This window comes from Xenia sp. Carnegie-2017, unplaced genomic scaffold (assembly GCF_021976095.1).
Source record: "Xenia sp. Carnegie-2017 unplaced genomic scaffold, XeniaSp_v1 HiC_scaffold_22, whole genome shotgun sequence".
Lineage (NCBI taxonomy): Eukaryota > Metazoa > Cnidaria > Anthozoa > Malacalcyonacea > Xeniidae > Xenia > Xenia sp. Carnegie-2017.
In genome coordinates, this window is record NW_025813485.1 from 6,378,969 (window position 1) to 6,396,942 (window position 17,974).

General features: G+C 33.1%; 1 protein-coding gene and 3 long non-coding RNA genes across 5 annotated transcripts; all 4 read right to left on the reverse strand.

Annotated features, from left to right (window-relative positions):
• Positions 1-511: 511 nt before the first annotated feature.
• On the reverse strand, positions 512-8,486 carry LOC124447192 (vascular endothelial growth factor receptor 1-like). The gene is made up of 13 exons (XM_046998085.1): positions 8,448-8,486; positions 7,901-8,225; positions 5,509-5,841; positions 3,971-4,303; positions 3,386-3,676; positions 3,181-3,225; positions 2,804-3,070; positions 2,439-2,633; positions 1,954-2,061; positions 1,428-1,627; positions 785-907; positions 628-698; positions 512-551 (listed from the first exon to the last, which is right to left on the reverse strand). Exons 1-13 carry the CDS (start codon positions 8,484-8,486, stop codon positions 512-514), a joined length of 2,370 nt encoding a protein of 789 aa, XP_046854041.1.
• Positions 8,487-8,565: 79 nt separating this feature from the next.
• LOC124446465 lies at positions 8,566-13,052 on the reverse strand. 2 transcript variants are annotated; one of them, XR_006948437.1, is made up of 3 exons: positions 12,933-13,052; positions 10,479-10,589; positions 8,566-8,699 (listed from the first exon to the last, which is right to left on the reverse strand). It is a non-coding gene; the product is annotated as an uncharacterized LOC124446465 (long non-coding RNA). The 2 variants fall into 2 exon arrangements; XR_006948436.1 differs by lacking the exon at positions 12,933-13,052 and having other exon boundaries at positions 10,479-10,658.
• A 598-nt stretch (positions 13,053-13,650) lies between these two features.
• Positions 13,651-14,568, reverse strand: LOC124446475. The gene is made up of 2 exons (XR_006948448.1): positions 14,084-14,568; positions 13,651-13,737 (listed from the first exon to the last, which is right to left on the reverse strand). It is a non-coding gene; the product is annotated as an uncharacterized LOC124446475 (long non-coding RNA).
• A 392-nt stretch (positions 14,569-14,960) lies between these two features.
• Positions 14,961-17,858, reverse strand: LOC124446470. Its single transcript, XR_006948441.1, has 4 exons — positions 17,800-17,858; positions 16,275-16,386; positions 15,299-15,654; positions 14,961-15,234 (listed from the first exon to the last, which is right to left on the reverse strand). It is a non-coding gene; the product is annotated as an uncharacterized LOC124446470 (long non-coding RNA).
• Between the last annotated feature and the right edge of the window lie 116 nt (positions 17,859-17,974).

Below are 17,974 nucleotides of genomic sequence, written 5' to 3' on the forward strand. Positions count from 1 at the left end.
TTTAAATCTCATTTTGTATATACATCCTATATCATAATCTCTTCATCTAAAGATGTCTTGAATCAAGAAGAAAAGTCGCATCGATTTTCAAATAAATAGTATATACAACTAAGGGTTGTGGGTTTCTTAAAACGATCTGTTTGGTTTCCACTTATATATTGACAATATTGTATTGTCAATATTTTCAATACTTAGGAAAGTAAACATGCGTTCGATTTCTCGTGAGTGAACGACTCTCCTCACAAAACGTTTCAAAGATAAATCGTTGAACATTGAGTTAATCTTTTAAATTTGTGAAATTTCTTCAGGACGTCGCCACTGTTTTGTTTTGTGGCAAGCCTATTTATGAGGGGATGAAAACAAGTACGCCAGGCTACCCCTCTTGTACGCTCAGCATACAAATTTTTGTTTTAGTTGTAATCGCCCTTAAGAGTTTCACTAGTTTCCATCATCAGTCATTATTAATTTTCCTATTTGTCGTTATTTTTCTTACGTGTTTATAGAAGCTTACCTAGGTAAACAGTTCAAATAAAACTACTCCAAACGACCACCTAAATCAATTATGTAGAATTGTTAGTAAACTTAAAAAAGTGAAAATATATGACATTTTATATAAGCAAATCATACATATCAGACTTCTCCGTGTAAACAGAATCCTTGATTGACTCAATTGCCATCCACTTCAAAGGAAGTAATCCCTATCATCAAGGGTTGTTATCATGAACTGAAGAATAATGCCAAAAAGATCGCACAAAAAGCTAGTGATTCAAATGCAAGCACTAACCGGTGTGTTCTTCGTGTAAACTTGATACTTGTAAATATCTCTTGCCAAGCCAAAGTCTCCAACTTTGGCTATGTAACCTGTACCAAGTAGAATGTTACGAGCAGCTAGGTCCCGGTGAATGATCTATTAGTTTAACAAAACAAATGTGTTTTGAAAATTCGTGTATTGAAATAAAATTCTCTGTAAACTCTTTCAGTTGAACTCTGTAGTGAAAACCTGTAGTGTTTTGTTAGTTATTTTATGTTGTCTTATTTTCAACGGTCACGCAGTACGTTATGTACATCTAATAAATTTCAAGCAAAGCAACAAAAATCTTATTTAACACCCATAGAGACGAACAAAAACTATCTTTAAACGAGTATTCGACAACTTGACTTCGATTGAGCCTTTATCTTTAAGTTTGCTAATGCTTGCAAATGAAAATCTTAAGCTTAGAATTGTACAGTTGAAGAACCCAGAAATATAAACTGGCACGTTCGTCTTTGTTCAAAAATCTCTCGCGTGATTTTGCTCATTTCTTTTCTCTTCCTTTAAGCTATCGCTATTTGTCCGTTCTACTCCATCATTAACACAATATATACATACAAAGCTATCATACCTACAATACACCTCCTTGCCCAGGTGTAGGTTTATATTATTATACCTTCCTGGATATTAAGAATTCCATGCCTTGTATAATATGATACGCCCATTGAATCAGATTTTGTGGTCCAAAATCTAGTGATAAATCGTTCATCAGGTATTCCTTGTCTTGATTGTATCTGTTTCGACTGTCACGGAGAAATTGACGAAGATTTCCGTGTTCACAGAACTCCGTAATGATACACAAACTTGTTCTTTCACCTATAATCAAATAATTTAACGCAAAAATCTTTCTCAGCGGATGCACATACATGTAGGTTTCCCCAAAAAAGGCAACTCTCTAAGTTCTTTTCGTCACATCGTTATTCGTTGGGATATTTTTTAAGCCATTATGTGAAGGAACTTTCTCATGTGTGAACATGACTTTTCATTTTCCAATCATAATTCTTTACTTAAATTACGTAACTTCACTCCATTTAGGAAATGAACGTATATTTTTCCCATTATTGTTTAGTTCAATAATCAGCCTCAAAAGTGTGAATGGTTATTAGTGCTCAACAAATACCCCGCTTTAAAATATAAACAACCTTTTGTACAAGCTCCTAATATGTTTACAATGTTTTCATTTTCGCCAACATGAATCAATATTTTCAACTCTGACTGCAAATCAATGAGTTTGTTTCGATCCCCATCATCTAAAGGAAAATCATTAAATTAAAAACTGAGACTTGGCTATCAAGGTTATTAATCTTAAATGTTGATATATGCTTACGATCAACAAAAGAAAACTGACCTTTTTTGCAAAACCCAACTTGCCATATAATTATAAAGACTGATAATATTTCAAATAATAGTTTTACTAGGTTTTAACTTGCAGGCAGGGTATCGTATACACAAAGTCTTTAAATTGTATATAAAAATGCCACCTGGAAAAAAGTAAATTCCTTCTGCTTGTATTCAAAACTTATTAATTTTATCTGTTTGCTCAATCGTATATTTTTCATTAAAACCATGCAATGAAACATAGAATTATGAATAATAATCTTCATGGAAATGTTTATAACAGCGAAACCTTTGATTTTCTTCACAGCAACTTTTGTAACTTCTCTGCTGTACACGTAACTGTTTCTTTTGACCATTCTGTTAAAAAATGAAAATCTTCTTCGACTTCCTTTCTCTCTCAGGATGTCTCTTGGACGAAATGCTGAGATACCGATTGCTTCTGCAAGCCAAACCACCCCAAATTCACCAGACCCAAGTTCATTTACTGCATAAAACATCAATATTACAGAACAAAGATGTGAGTATATCACATGATAAATTTAAAAAAGTTGTCGCTCATGAGAACAACGCCCATTACTTTTAGTTATTGAAAACAAGACATGTGACTAAATGCAGACATAGTGTGAGATAAAATTAAGTTCAAAAATAACTTACTGAATTTTATTCTTTCTCTTGGAAACTCCCATTCTGGTATGAATGGAAGACTTTGTATTTGCTCGTGTATATCTCCATTCATATCAATCTTTTCAATGTAGTCAGGCAATGGAGGATAAGAAAGGAGATAAAAACCACCGTAAATTTTCTTCCTTTTGTACAATACATAAGAAGTAATGAGCAAAATGACAAGAGTGAGGATGCCTATAAGTATGACCAACATCATCATTTTTTTCTTCTGTCCATTGCCACTTGACAAATGTGAAACTTGACAAATAAAAAGTCACTTACGATGTGGTTAAATGTATCAACAGTTGTTTGCGAGCAATAAAGATTTTATTTAAATTATAGGTTTTGATGCTACTGTATAAAATTACCTTGCTCAGTACTTATACTCTTTTGTTGAAATGGTTTTCGTTCAACTGTAAAATTTTATGAAAGTCTTGATAATTTTGCATTAATTTAACACAATTGCTTTGATATATGTATGGCAACGAAATCGTAATGAAGATAAAGTGAGACAATGTGCCGATGCACAGATTTCAACGACAAACAGAAGGTCGATATTAATGAAAGGCTTACCTGTTGGTGTTGGTTTGGATTCTTTTGTAACTGTTATTATTGGTGATGTATTTATTTCACCGCTATTGTTGGCAGTACAGCGATACCTGCCCTCTATCTTCACTGTTAAAGAATAGTTTGATGAAATATATTCCATCTCGTTCTTATGATCATGACAGATATCAGATTGGCACATGTACCATTTGAAGGTTATTTCTTGTAGGTCAAATTTCTTCTTCAACGTACAGTTTAGGACCGAAAATCCTTTCTTTAAAAATCTTTTTGTGTCTTTAATGTCAATTTCAAGTACAACTGAAAAAATAAATGTAAAAACGAAAACTGATCTTTATATTATGCATGACTCAAGCTTAATCTTTGAGTATGATACATTTAAAAACAACCTAAATAGCTATGTTTTTTTGGTATTTTTTCTTTGGAATGTCGAAACCGTTATCGAATTAAAAGTTGACCTTCTAATCTGAGTTTTGCTTGCCGCACAAGGGCGCATAATGTACAAATGCCATTTATTTGCCTTTCGTTTGTATGCAAATGTTTTTTACGCTAAAATTTCAGTTTTATATTCTTTGTAAATGAAACAGGACTGACCTAGTTTTTTTATTGAAATCTTCTTAATCTCATTTCCTTTTACATTGCCAGCTTTTATCTGATAAGTTAAACTGTCATCAGGGAATCTGACAAACTTTACTTCGAACTTGTTTCTTGTAATTTTTTCTTGTCCGTCATGATATTCGCAGTGTTGTTCATGGGCAAAACAACGTGTTAGTAACTGACAGTTGGATCCTTTATATTTTAAACGCCACCAAAAGATATCGGCAGCAGGATAAGACGTAACGTTGTAGGTAAACGTCAAATTCTTTCCTTCACCAAGTGAGAACTCGTCTGCGTCGTTTTCAATGTAAATTTTGGGTGTGGCAAGCTCTAGAGTTGAAGAAAACATGCTTTAAATATGCTTGAAAATGCTTTCGATATGCTTTAAAAATGAAAAGAAAACGAGAAAAATGTGAAGAACATGAAAAAATGTGAAGAACAATTACTTTTTACAAAAATGTTTATTGATTAGTGTAGATGACCAAGAGAGATTAAATGACCATTTATAACAGTGTACGATAAGCGAATTACCCGCAAACCTAAGCTTAATGTTTATGCCATCGACTGTTTTTTGTTTTCTCCGTCATGACATTTTACTCTTGCGCTTCCATGAAAATGAAATTTCTTAGGTTATTTGCTTTGTTTTTAAAGTGATATAGCGCTGTTTCTATGTTTCATATTTATCTAACGAAGTGGTGACGGTCTCAATTAAACTAATCTTACAAACTGATTTTCGCCAATTTTATTTCATCTCACGAGGAAATGATCGTCGACAAATATGATCCATTTTCACGATGTTAAAATAGTCCTCTGGGCACTTTCCGGTATATTTAGATTATTTGATTTTTCTCTATAGGCACTGTGAAGAGGATTTGTTTCCCTTTGTGTCGCTTACAAGACAAAATTTGCATAGTTAAATTAGGACATGAATATATTGAAGAGGTAGCTAATGTTCAAGATTGTTCATTGTTAAACTTAAGTAGTTAAGTTTTTATAAATTACTAAAAGCTGTCGGCTTGATTATAATTCTCTCTTGAACAGTCTTATGAGAGTAGTTACTATTAAACGTATGAAACTATTATGCATTCTGTCTAACTTAAGTCAGCCTGCACTGGCAGAAGTTTTGTAACATTTCAAATGATTGTGTGTAATTAGGTTTTGAGGATGATGAGTGTATTAATTATTAAAGTTTGTTTATGACACTTTTTGTCAATAATTTGTTTTTCTTTTGGAAATAAAATACGAGGTAGATTTTAAAATGTGCTCGCATTTGCTTATCACCCCCCTCCCTCTATACTCTACAAATAACATGATATTCGATAGCTGGAATACTTGTCTTTCCTGATATGAAGAAATCACGTTAAATTATTTTGAAACCGTTATTGAATTAAAAGTTGACCTTGTAATCTGAGTTTTGCTTGCCGCACAAGGGCGCATAATGTACAAGTGCCATTTATTTGCCTTTCGTTTGTATGCAAATGTTTTATACGCTAAAATTTCAGTTTTCTTTTCTTTTTAAATCAAACAGGACTGACCTAGTTTTATTATTGAAATCTTCTTAATCTCATATCCTTTCTTATTGCTAGCATTTATCTGATAGGTTAAACTGTCATCAGGGAATCTGACAGACTTTACTTCGAACTTGTTTCTTGTAATTTTTTCTTGTCCGTCATGATTTTCGCAGTGTTGTTCATGGGCAAAACAACTTGTTAGTAACTGATAGTTTGATCCATCATATTTCAAACGCGACCAAGAGATTTCGGCAGCAGGATAAGACGTAACGTTGTAGGTAAACGTCAAATTCTTTCCTTCACCAAGTAAGAATGCGTCTGCGTCGTTTTCAATGTAAATTTTGGGTCTGGCAAGCTCTAGAGTTAAGAAGAAAAATGTGAAGAAAACATGCTTTCAAAATGTTTGAAAACGCTTTCGATATGCTTTAAAAATGTAAAGAAAACGAGAAAAATGCGAAGAACATGAAAAAATGTGAAGAACAATTACTTTTTACAAAATTGTTAATTGATTAGTGTAGATGACCAAGAGAGATTAAATGATTATTTTTAACAGTGTGCGATAAGCGAATTACCCGTAAACCTAAGCTTAATGTTTATGCCATCGACTGTTTTTTGTTTTCTCCGTCATGACATTTTACTCTTGTACTTCCATGAAAATGAAATTTCTTAGGTTATTTTCTTTGTTTTTGAAGTGATATAGCGCTGTTTCTATGTTCCATATTTATCTAACGAAGTGGTGACGGTCTCAATTAAACTAATCTTACAAACTGATTTTCGCCAATTTTATTTCATCTCACGAGGAAATGATCGTCGACAAATATGATCCATTTCTACGATGTTAAAATAGTCCTCTGGGCACTTTCCGGTATATTTAGATTATTTGATTTTTCTCTATAGGCACTGTGAAGAGGATTTGTTTCCCTTTGTGTCACTTACAAGACAAACTTTGCATAGTTAGAATAGAGTTGGGTCAGTTTGGTAGAACACATATTTCCCGTCGTCTTGAAAAATTTGTTCAAAGTGCCTATGGTGCTAGAATTCTGCAGTATAATGCTCAACATGAACATGGGTTGTGTACTAAGGCGACGGAATTTACACGTTTGTAAGAAGATTTAGTTGATGGTTCATTTAGTTCTTTTTGCTTTTAGTATATCAAATGACCTTGCTTATCAATGAAAGATTGGCTGAACTTTGATGTGGTTTCATCTGTGGCTATATTTCAGGGTTCACTGTGATTTAGGCTATTTAAGAGCAGTTTGCTTTGTACTAATTCAAAAGTTGTGTTTTAAGCGTTTTATCGGAAGCCTATTCCCATACAACATATTGTTGAAATAAATCTAATAGTTTTGGAAGAAGGTGCATTCAGGTTGGACGTTTTCTCAATACTCGGATTGCTTGTTGAGCAGGTGATTTATATTGTCCTTAGCAACTCATGCATCTACACTTAATCTATCTTCCTCATGCATGATTTGCTTCAAGAAATCGTCGTTTCATCCTTTCATTTTTATATAGTGAGTGTGTTTAATCAGATTTCTCAACACCTTGGTTTTCTGATGAGGCTTTTTTCCAGATTTTTCTTTGTTTGCTCTTCATGATTTAGATGGTCAGGTCGACCGGTCACCGGTGTTATTTTTATCAAATTCGTCATACGTTTTCACAAGAAGGTGAGCCAATGGGCTTATGTTCTCTCTAAGCTTGTGTTCTAGAGACAGACTGTAAGTGTTTCTAGTTGATTCTTTATCAGGCTGAATCATAACTGGTCAGCATGTAGATGGGTAATCCATTTTTGGAATTCGATTTCCGTACGTTGCTCCAAAGATACCCTGTGCTCCTGTTTGGGATTAAGTCCAAATGTTTCTTTTCTAGCCCTTTAATACAAACGTTAGAGTTCCTAACTACTACTAAAATGACTTATGACGCTTAAGAAAATGTTGTAAGTTTAACGCTCGAAGTTTGGACTACTTCCAATGACCCAAAATCATTACAGGCCTTGCTGAATCCCGGTTAGCCGGGATCAAGTAAACAACCCTTTAAAAGGCATAAACGCAAAAAAATCGAAGTTTTAAAGATCTCTTGTGGGCAAGCGCTTGCCCAAATTGTCTGAAAGCTTGTAAAACACAGGCCATGTTTTTACTCAGTGTGATAAAATTGTTTTTACGATGAGAATATTTCGTGCGCATGGCCTGTCTTTTAAAGACTTTATTATCGGTTGTTTCACATTTTAAAAAAAAACCATTACCAGCGGTACCAGAGAACTTTAAATTACTCAGAATAACCAAACGTCTTTGCTTATTCCAAGCGCGTCTTGTTTTAGAGAATTTTTCCTAGAGTATACGTTTTGATACACACTGAAGTTTTGAGAAATAAGAACTCAAAATTACAGAAAACGGCTTTTCATTTACTTCAATGGAATTACCTTTGACTTTCAAAGTAAAGCTTCTGTATGATTTATAATTAACATACTTTCTTTCTATCAAGCATAAGTAGGTTCCTTCAGATTCTGCTTTAATAACAAGCGTTCTTTTACAGTTTTTTGTTTCACATTTTTCTTTGTTTCTTCCATTCTTCTTCCAAAAAAATTTATAGTATATGGAAGCATATATGAATTGAATACCAGCAATATTGCAATCTAGCGAAACCTTGTCACCAAGATCATATTCAGTTTTTTTTGGTTCTACCGTAATTGAAGGATTCGCATAGGATGGCACTCCTGTAGAAGAGACAAAGGGGCCTATGAATTCCTAGACAGATCAATGTATTCAAAATCACTTGCTCATATTAATTTGTTTTCAAATCATTGAAATTGGCAATATCACATTGTAGAAATGATATAAGACTCTGCAAAAACTATTTTAAAACATGATTTTGGAAACATTATAGTTTAATTTACCACGTTTCTCGGTAATGACACTCGTGTAACCAAGAAGGTATTAAATAAACAGTATCTAAAACATACAAAATACCAACTTTTTGAGGGATGACACGTATAGTTCTTTTCTCATTGCAAGCTTTGCAGATGTACTCTTTGTGGTCTTGTGTTACTTTTGTCACATTGAAGATATTTTTACTACAATTTTAATGTTTTGTTCTCAAATGTAAAGGCTTCTCGTTTTCATCCAAAAGTTGAACATTAATGTCATGGTAATTAACTGTGCAATTGATAAGCACCCATTCACCAACAAGCCTGCGTAGCTGACGTAGATCTTCCGATACAACTGTAAAAGATATAATACTTTTACAAAAAGGGGCTTATTTGCATCTTCAGTTAATGAAATGCCAGCTAAATGCCCCAGCAAAACAACACTTAATAAATTCATAGAAGGAAATCAAATTCTTATTTGTAAAAAAATGTCAGTCATATATAATCATAAAAGTTTCACAAAAGAAGAACCTTAGGAACTTCATGTTATAGATTAAATTTCACTGTTGGCAATTTCGAAACATTGTTCTTCTACACTCCGAACCACGATATTACCTTTAAAACGGATTCATGCAGTATTCGTTAAAAAAATATCATGAAAGTACAGCTGTACACCATTTGTACATTGTACTTTTTAAACGTTTTCTTTGATCATTCGCTCAAACGATGTCATCAAACTATACAACTATGTTGTTGAATGTGTTGTGCGTTTTTTGGATTTTCTATAACATTTTTATTCTGTATAATGAAAGCTGTATATGTGCAATGTATTTGTGCTATCAAATATTTTAAAAATTGAAGAATTTATGTTCTGTCGATCGTTTCCTAATTTAAGTATCTTAAAATCATGTTTTATTTTGTTGTTGCGCTATAAACCTGCTTGTGTTGTACTTGTTTGGCTAGTATGAATGAAGCCTATAGTGATTAGGAAACGACTGAACATACATCCCAAACAAAGCATGCAATCATGAATGTTAAAAAAAAGAGTCCATTGCAGTTTTTGAAGATATTTTATCTAAGACAACAAAAAATTTTTATACACTTTAAGCTTAACAACAAACTAGCGTGTGTAAATGTGTTTTTTTTATAACGTAACTGGATATTTTTCCTTCGAAAATATCTTGCTGTAGCATGAGCTAATTCTGTTAGATGCAATAAAGCACAATATGAGCCAAAAAACGACACTAAATCACTTCTTTCACGTTTTTCTTCTGGAAAGAAGGTAAACAAACATCGGTCGCCGAAAAAAAGGCATTATTTCAGGGAGAAGTTTGACAAATCTTAGAGGTATGTTGGCTTCAGACAAGCATAGGACAAAACTATGGGAGTTGTCGTTCTAGGTATATTTTAGTTCAATGTATTGGAGTTAATGTTCCAATCTTTTAATAGAGTTCACTGGTACCTGCTATTTAAAATTCTCATCGTGCAATGTGAAGTCACTAGTTGTGTAAAAAGGTTATTACATAAACTAGAATATCTTGAGAACGATTAGTGACGCGAACAAACTGTTGTAAAGGTACACTCTCAATTTGAAAGTTATGTTTAATGAATGTATCATTTCAATAGCACAAGTTTCACGTCATATGCCCTTTGACGAAAGGCAAAAGATGAAATGATAATTAATATGAGCTTGCTCCGTCGCCATCAAGTCAGAAAACAGAATTCAGAGTTGTTACATTGTTTATTAATAATATCAGTCTAATTTAATTTTCAAAATGTGAGCTGACGAATTGTCAAAAAATGTTATGCCAATCATATGATTTTTACCGATGTCTGTTATTCACTGGTTGCAGAATCGACGTTCTCAATATAAACGCCAGAAGAAATTTTACAGTGGTTTTCTACATTGTTCACAGCACTCTTCGCCAAATCAGTATATTTCTACATTACTGCAACGCTAAACGTTATTTTAAGGTATAATTTACGACTTGGTTTAGTCTTAGTTCCGTCATACATAATAAATGTTGTTATGAGGCTTAATTATACAGCTCTTTGTTCAGCAGTTGATTTTAAGGAACATGTTGAGAATAAAGCTAAATAAGGATAGATCTAATAAGAATATCTTATTACTTACATTTTATATTCCTTGTACAATTCTCGGGTGCACTTGCACAGCTCTCAATCAGCGCTACATATAACAGCAACACTGCTACATTGTTTTGGATCAAAGCCATCTTTGGGTTTTCTGAAATATCATGAAAAGGACGAGAAAGCTTTTTACGAACGATCTACAAATGGTTGTGATGTTAATGACACTTGGAGTGTTTAAGGAAATAGAGACCATGCGCTAAAGCCTACGTGAGTGTTGTTGCGCATTGTGCTCAACAGCTGTGCGTATCTTGGTGTTCTATGCAAAACTTTGACCAGATGATATATTTAAATAGAGTTTATACCTATAGTTTTACTGTCTACAGTTTGTAGAAAATTTAACTGACTTCTTCAGGGCGTATGGTCTACTAAGCATAAGCTAAAACATTAAAGGATAACACGACATATTCTTATTTAACAACTTATTTGACGGAAGCACTCTGAACCAATATCAAATTTCCAACAAACAAAGATCTAAAGACTTATTATTATTGGTGAATTTGAAAGACAGTTTAAACTAACCGAAGATCAGCGTAAATGACTAAACTCCAGTCATGTTTGAATAAGACCTAAGAGCATCTCTCGGACAGCGCTTTTGGCTAATGTATAGATTGAGAATAGACATGTTATTAGAGAGCAACTTCTGCTTTCTTGTTCAAGAATACTTTTAGATGCTCAAAAGCATCTATAGAGCCATTTTAGTATGAAATTCAATTTGAACATCTTTAAGGAAAAAGTAAAACCAGCTGCATAGATATGTAAATGACTCTATATATGTAAATAACTCTATATATATCTATAATTCTTGTTAACTTCTTTATTAATCTGAAGATGTCTTGAATCAAGACGAAACGTCACTATTTTAATAAATGTCACAAAACCAAATTGTTTATGACTATGTTTAAAATTAATAGTGATTAGGAAAAACAGTTTAACAATTGCACTATTCTAATGGCAACAAACAGCAATGGTAATTGAAGTTCTTTGTAATCAGATCATGTTTATCTTCAATAATGAGTTAAATAGAGAAATATCATCGTCAAAGAAATGTCCTTGTAATTAGGTAACTTAAGGAGATGCGATTGCCAATTCAATGCAGAATAAGTAATGACTTGCAATTTGTCTTCGAGGAAAACTACTTACAATGCATGACTAATGATTTAGAACCCAATCTTCTAGATGTCTAACTACCTTGACAAGGTGAGGCAAGGACGCCATCATGAAAGGTGGCAAAAAGCAAAAGTCAAAATGAAAAATAAGTTAGAACAAAGTTTAAAAAACCCATCATATTAAACATAGAAACACTGAATTTTTAAGAAATTTTAAGACTTTACAGGTAAACCAGTATTCTTCTTTTGTACCCACGCTAATAGCGTATTTGAATAAAAGCTTGGAGAACTATCAGGCTGGCAGCATATCAATTTTTTTAAGTGCATGGGAAACACTCACCTCTGATAAGGGAATCTTAGAGACAGTGTCTGGACAAAAAATTGAATTTGACACAACTCCGATATAAAGAGTCTTACCCAAGCAAATACAGCTACCAGAGGTTGAAATGAACAATATTGATTTAGAAATTAGCAAATTACGCAAAAAAGACGTTTTGCAGATTTCTCACCCTAAATCAGGGGAATTTGTATCTCCAATTTTCAGTTGCCCCCAAAAAGACGGTTCTTTTCGCATGATTCTTAATCCATAATCCTTAAACAGGCATGTCAGATATCACCATTTTAAAATGGAGTATGTTTGGTCAGCTATTATGCTTACGAAATCAAATTGTTTCATGGCATCCATCGATCGCAAAGATGCTTACTATTCCGTACCTATTCACCCAGCATATCAAAAATTCCTCAAATTTTGGTGGAGAGGGCAACTATATAAATTTGTCTGTTTTCCTAACGGCCTAGCCATCTGCCCAAGAAAATTTGCAAAACTCCTTAAACCTGTTTTTTTGAATTTACGTCAAAAAGGACATATTTCGATTGGCTGATACTTGGTGATACTTGGCTGACACATATGCTTCATGTGTTCGGAATATTCAAGATACCATCTTCTTATTTAGTAAAGTAAGGTTTTACGTACATCCGGATAAGTCAGTTTTAGTTCCCTCACAAGTAATTACTTTTTTGGGTTTCCGACTCAAATAAATTCTTATGCGAATATCTGTTACGACAGAACGAGCTGAGAAGATAAACGCATGTGTCATGAGCTGCTACAAGCTTTTCACCCAAAAATGAGGGATGTTTCTCGGGTTTTGGGAACTCTCACTTCGAGTCTCCCAGGCGTAATGTACGGTCAGTTGCATTATCGCTGGCTGGAAATGGATGAAAGCGATGCCCTTAAGTTAAACCGGGTAATTTTGACAAGACAATGACCCTGTCTTCAGCGGCCAATTCTTTCAAGAAACTATTATATAAACGAAAGTTATTACAATAAATACCTGTACTGGGGATAACCACTACTGGATTCAGAAAGATGAACCTGCCAATGTCGACTATCGACGATTTTCTATTACTTTGTTTTATGTACACGTCCCACACTGCAACTTGTATATAACCAAATGATGACAATATCTAATTTGCAATACTTTAAAAAACGATCGGGTTAACGCAGCATGTACCAATATTGACCTCATTTCATGTCGAAAAGTCAGCATGTCAGTGCTAGCCCACGTAGCCATTTAGTTTGTTTGACACACACTCTCTGTAGCGTTGTTATTATAAAATAAAACACAATCCGAGAAAGGATCATTTTCATTTTGTCTGATGATGGTTTTGAAATAAAAATTTGTATTAAAGGACAATTTTCTTTGTAGCATCATTTCAGTTCATATTTTTAATCAGTTTTTATGCAATTCCACTTGTAAAGGGAAAAGTCGTAGTTGAATCCGACGTTGAATCGTAATATCATAACGAGTAGCTCAAAAATTCACCTTCCTTGTCGACAAAAACGTATTTTTCAGTGTTTTCTCAATCTTTTTGTCATTAAAATCATGAAACAAAAATAATGCTACTTACATGAGCATAAAACGTATAAAATATGAATAATTAAATATGTTAATAATACATTATTGCAACTAAACCTTTGGTTTTCTTAACTGCAACTTTAATAATATAATTTCTTTTAAAAGACGAAAACCTTCTTTGATTTTCTTTCTCTCAGGATGTCTCTTGGATGAAATGACGAGATACCAACTACCTCTGCAAGCCAAACTACCTCAAATTCACCAGACCCAGGTTTATTTACTACATAAAACATCAATGTTATCAACAAATTTATCATTTAGTCAAGAAAAGTTAAATACCTACGTTTTTAGCTTAAGGCAATCTCCATTACTTAAAACTGTAGAGAAAAATATAAAATATTCAGTAAGTAATCCCATGGATACATTTCTCTCATCAATTTTTTATTCACCGGTTCAAATGCAGGATAATTGTTGGTAAGAACTCAAATTTTACAAGCCTTGTAAATTAATGCAGACAAGGCTTGTAAAATTTGAGTTCTTACCAAAAATTATCCTGCATTTGAACCGGACGAATGCGGTGAATAAAAAAAAATTGATGAGAGAAATGTATCCATGGGATTACTTACTGAATTTTATTCTTTCTCTAGGAAACTCCCACTCATGTAAAAATGGAAGCTTTTGTATTTGTTCGTGTATGTCTCCATTCATATCAATCTTTCTAATGTAGTCAGGCAATGGAGGATAAAAAGAAGATAAAAACCACCGTAAATATTTTTCCTATTGTAAAATACATAAGATGTGATCGCCAAAATGACGAGTGTGATGACGCCAGTAGATATGACAAATATCAACATTCGTCGACTGTTGTATATTGGCAATGTTTACTACATAAATAGAAAAAATACTTTATGGCTGAGTCACGTGTATGAATCATTCATTTCGAGAGTACTGAAGTTTTGTAAAAAAATAGTTTTTGATGCTTTTGAAGAGTTGCAACTTTTATCTTGCCAATCATACTGCTTATAGACAAATTCAACGACCTAAAAATATAATCTGTAAGCTGTCAACAAAAAGGAAGTTTGATATATAAAATAAATTTCATGATCATCGGGGGTTCTGGTAAATATAAGCATAAGTACGTTAATACATTCTTTTATTTAAGCGATTTTTGCATTTAGCTTCTTTAGTAAAGATAAAAACAACAACAATATATTTTTGCCATGATTGATGTAAGATGATATCTAATTTTATACATAAAAATTATAAATATGGTGATAGAATGTAGGTTGGAGTGCAATTAGGTATTGGTGATCAGTTGTGACAGATGAAAAGCTTAGATTGTAGATTTTTTAATATGTTGCGATTTGCTTATTCTTTGTCAGTAAAACACAATCATTAAAAAAGTCATAGTGCAGATTATATTGTTGGACGACCTCAAATTCTGCGACATTGATAAAGAAGACTTGCCTGTGTGATTGTTGTTTTGACAACATTAGTTTTGTTGACATATCCCTGACGACGTTTATTGTTGGCGATATAGCTGTTCCACCTGTATTGCATGCACTGCAGCGGTACCTGCCCTCATTTTGTACTTTTAAAGAATAGTTGAATGAAATGTATTTCCAATGTTTGTCGTCGTAGCAGGTATCAGATATGCAGATGAACCATTTGAAGGTTACTTCTTTTGGGTAATGTCTCTGGTTTAATGTACATTTCAACACCGAAAATCCTTTCTTCAAAACTATATTTTCGTTTCAAATTTCAATGCTAGGCTTAACTAAAAATTTAAAAAACTGAATATAAAAAACTAAAACACACCTTAAAATTTTAATTTCATTTACCTCAAATACTTTTTCGAACAGGACTAACCGAGAATTTGTATTGAAATATTCTTGATCTCATATCCTTTCATATTGCTTACATTGATCTTGTAGGTTATATTATCATCAGGGAATCTGACAGACTTTACTTCAAATTTGTTTCTTGTAATTTTTTTTCCGTCATGATATTTGCAATGTTGCTCAGCCGCAGAACAACTTGTTACAATCTGCTCGTTGGATCCATCATATTTTAAACGCCACCAAAAGATGTCGGCAGCAGGATAAGACGTTACGTTGTAGAAACGTCAAATTCTTTCCTTCATCAAATGAGAACACCTCTGTGTCGTTTTCAATATAAATTTTTGGTTTGATCAATTCTAGATTGGAGTAGGTTTTATGAAAAAATGCATTCAACAAACAAAGCTTAAACAAAAACTTTTGCAAAGCCTATACATACAAACTTAAAAAAAACATTTATTGTTCTTTTCTTTCATTAAGTTTTGTTTTTTGTCATCCTATAACAATGACTATAACACGATGAAAAGCTGTAAAGTGTATAGTTTTTTTCTTAATAAAGCCCTGTTCGATTATAAATTTCTTCTTCGTAAACTTTTAAGTGTTTATTCACTTTTAAAACTGCTTCACAAAACTTGCAGGCTTTGCTGCTGTATTGAATATATTTTTTATCAATCACTGCTTTTGTTTAATTATAACCATGTTTGCATCATGATTTTGAGCATGTATGACATTATATGTGCAAGATAAGACAGTCACATGCGTTCATGATTTGATGTGATTGTTTAAAATTAAGAATGACATGTGGTAAACTAAGTCCTCATGAAAAATTAAGTTATTACTCTAGCTTTAGCCTTAATAATAAGTTTTGATAAGACTTTATATGTATGCATAGAGAATGCAAGTATATTAATAAAATTAGCAAAGGGGTATCACAAGAAAGACAAATAACATTGAAATGCTCGTATTTTCTATAACATACATTTTGTATCATTCGTACAATTCTTTGATGCATTCCTACGGCTGTCAGTCAACACAACATATAACAGCAACACTGCAACTTTATTTCGAATCGATGCCATCTTTTAGATATTCTGAAATGGTTTGGAAAGAACGGATGATATTTAAAATAGAGACCAAGCAAATCCTTGTGGGTTGGAGGTGCAAATATTAGAATGCTGTTCTAATATTTACAAATATTAGAATGCTGTTAAACCGTTGATGTATATTGTGCGTGCAGCGTTTATATATAGTAAGTAAAATCTAAGCAAGATATGCAACACAGACACGTTTTAATCCAGTGGCGTAGCCAGACACGAACTTATGGAGGGGCATATTTTCAAACACCAAAAGCATGAGCCTTAATAGGGGGCATGCTCCGCTTAGAAAATTTTAAATCTAATGTCCCTCTGTTGCAATTTCCAGTGTGATTTCTGAAAGTTATTTGTTACTGAAAAGCATTATTTTTATGTTTAATTATACAAAGCAACTGTTAAAAGTACTTCGAATAAAGACGACTTTCAAAGTAATTAGAGCGTTACAGACGTAAATTTAATACCTTAAATAGCACTACTTTTATCAGAATCTTGAAGACGTCTATAACACGTGGTATTTTCATGCTAAATTCATTCTTTTTGGTGAATATGTCAATAGAATGTTCTACTGGGATTACGCGAATAAATACTCAAACGAAAGTGAGTACGCTTAGTAATACCTGAAGACATTTAGTTCTACTGTTAGACTTATAGGTACTCAACTATGTTCGTATCGCCCTCCCATTCCATTCGCCCTACTTCTAGGGCACTACGTCTGTTCTTTGGAGGAGTTAAGCCTTCCCTTTGTCTATGCCCCTGGATGAACCTAGAAAATCCTTTGACCATGCATTCTTGTATTAGAAACTGTAGCCACGGAGATACTGTTTAACGCTAATACAAAATATATAAACAATAAAGCTACCACAAAGTCCATTCATAATAACACAAAACTTGGTTCACATGTTATGAAATGTTAAATCTGCCCAAAGTAGCTAATGCTTGTTGTCTTTAATCAAAATACGCAAAGCACATGCAAAGTATAGATAGTCATCAGAATTAGCATGAAAATACCGCGAATATTTTCTTAGATATATGTCTAATAACCATGTGTCACAAACATGTGTGATTCTACAAGATATGAGTATTAACAACCATGAAAAGCAGACAACTTCAGATAATGCAGAATAAAAAAATTTCGTTTACTTGAATTTCAATCTGTTTTATGAAATCTGGTTCTGGAATATGAATAATGGAGTCTGCATGGAATCTGTTTTTCTTTACATAAGAATTACTGTTGCGTGCACATACAAAATATATGTTCATTCACTCAAACTTGGCAAAACTGGACAGTAAAAAAATGCTGCGCGCAAAATACTACAACAAAACATTTGGCAAACACTCCAGCTTCACATACGTGCTGGAAGAATTTAAAAATACAATGTTTGCATCCGTATAATAGTTAAAATTTCTTACTCCCAGACTCTCAGCTCGAAAGGCTCGAAAGCACTATGTTGCTTGATATATTGTTTTAGTTAGCACGCCAAAGATAACGTCCACATGAAAAACTTAATCAATTTTGTTTCTTGAGAAGCTAGGACCTTTGCGTGTCTATATTATGCCAATTCTATACGTCAGATGAATAGAACTT

Bases quoted from the DNA above. Each gene is read 5' to 3' on its own strand.
- LOC124447192 (XM_046998085.1), bottom strand. From the start codon at position 8,486: ATGAGAAAAGAACTATACGTGTCATCCCTCAAAAAGTTG. The intron at 8,226-8,447 runs GTATTTTGTATG...TGATCTGTCTAG, and splicing joins TGTCATCCCTCAAAAAGTTG to GAATTCATAGGCCCCTTTGT. The intron at 908-1,427 runs GTATAATAATAT...TTAAACTAATAG, and splicing joins AATTCTTAATATCCAGGAAG to ATCATTCACCGGGACCTAGC.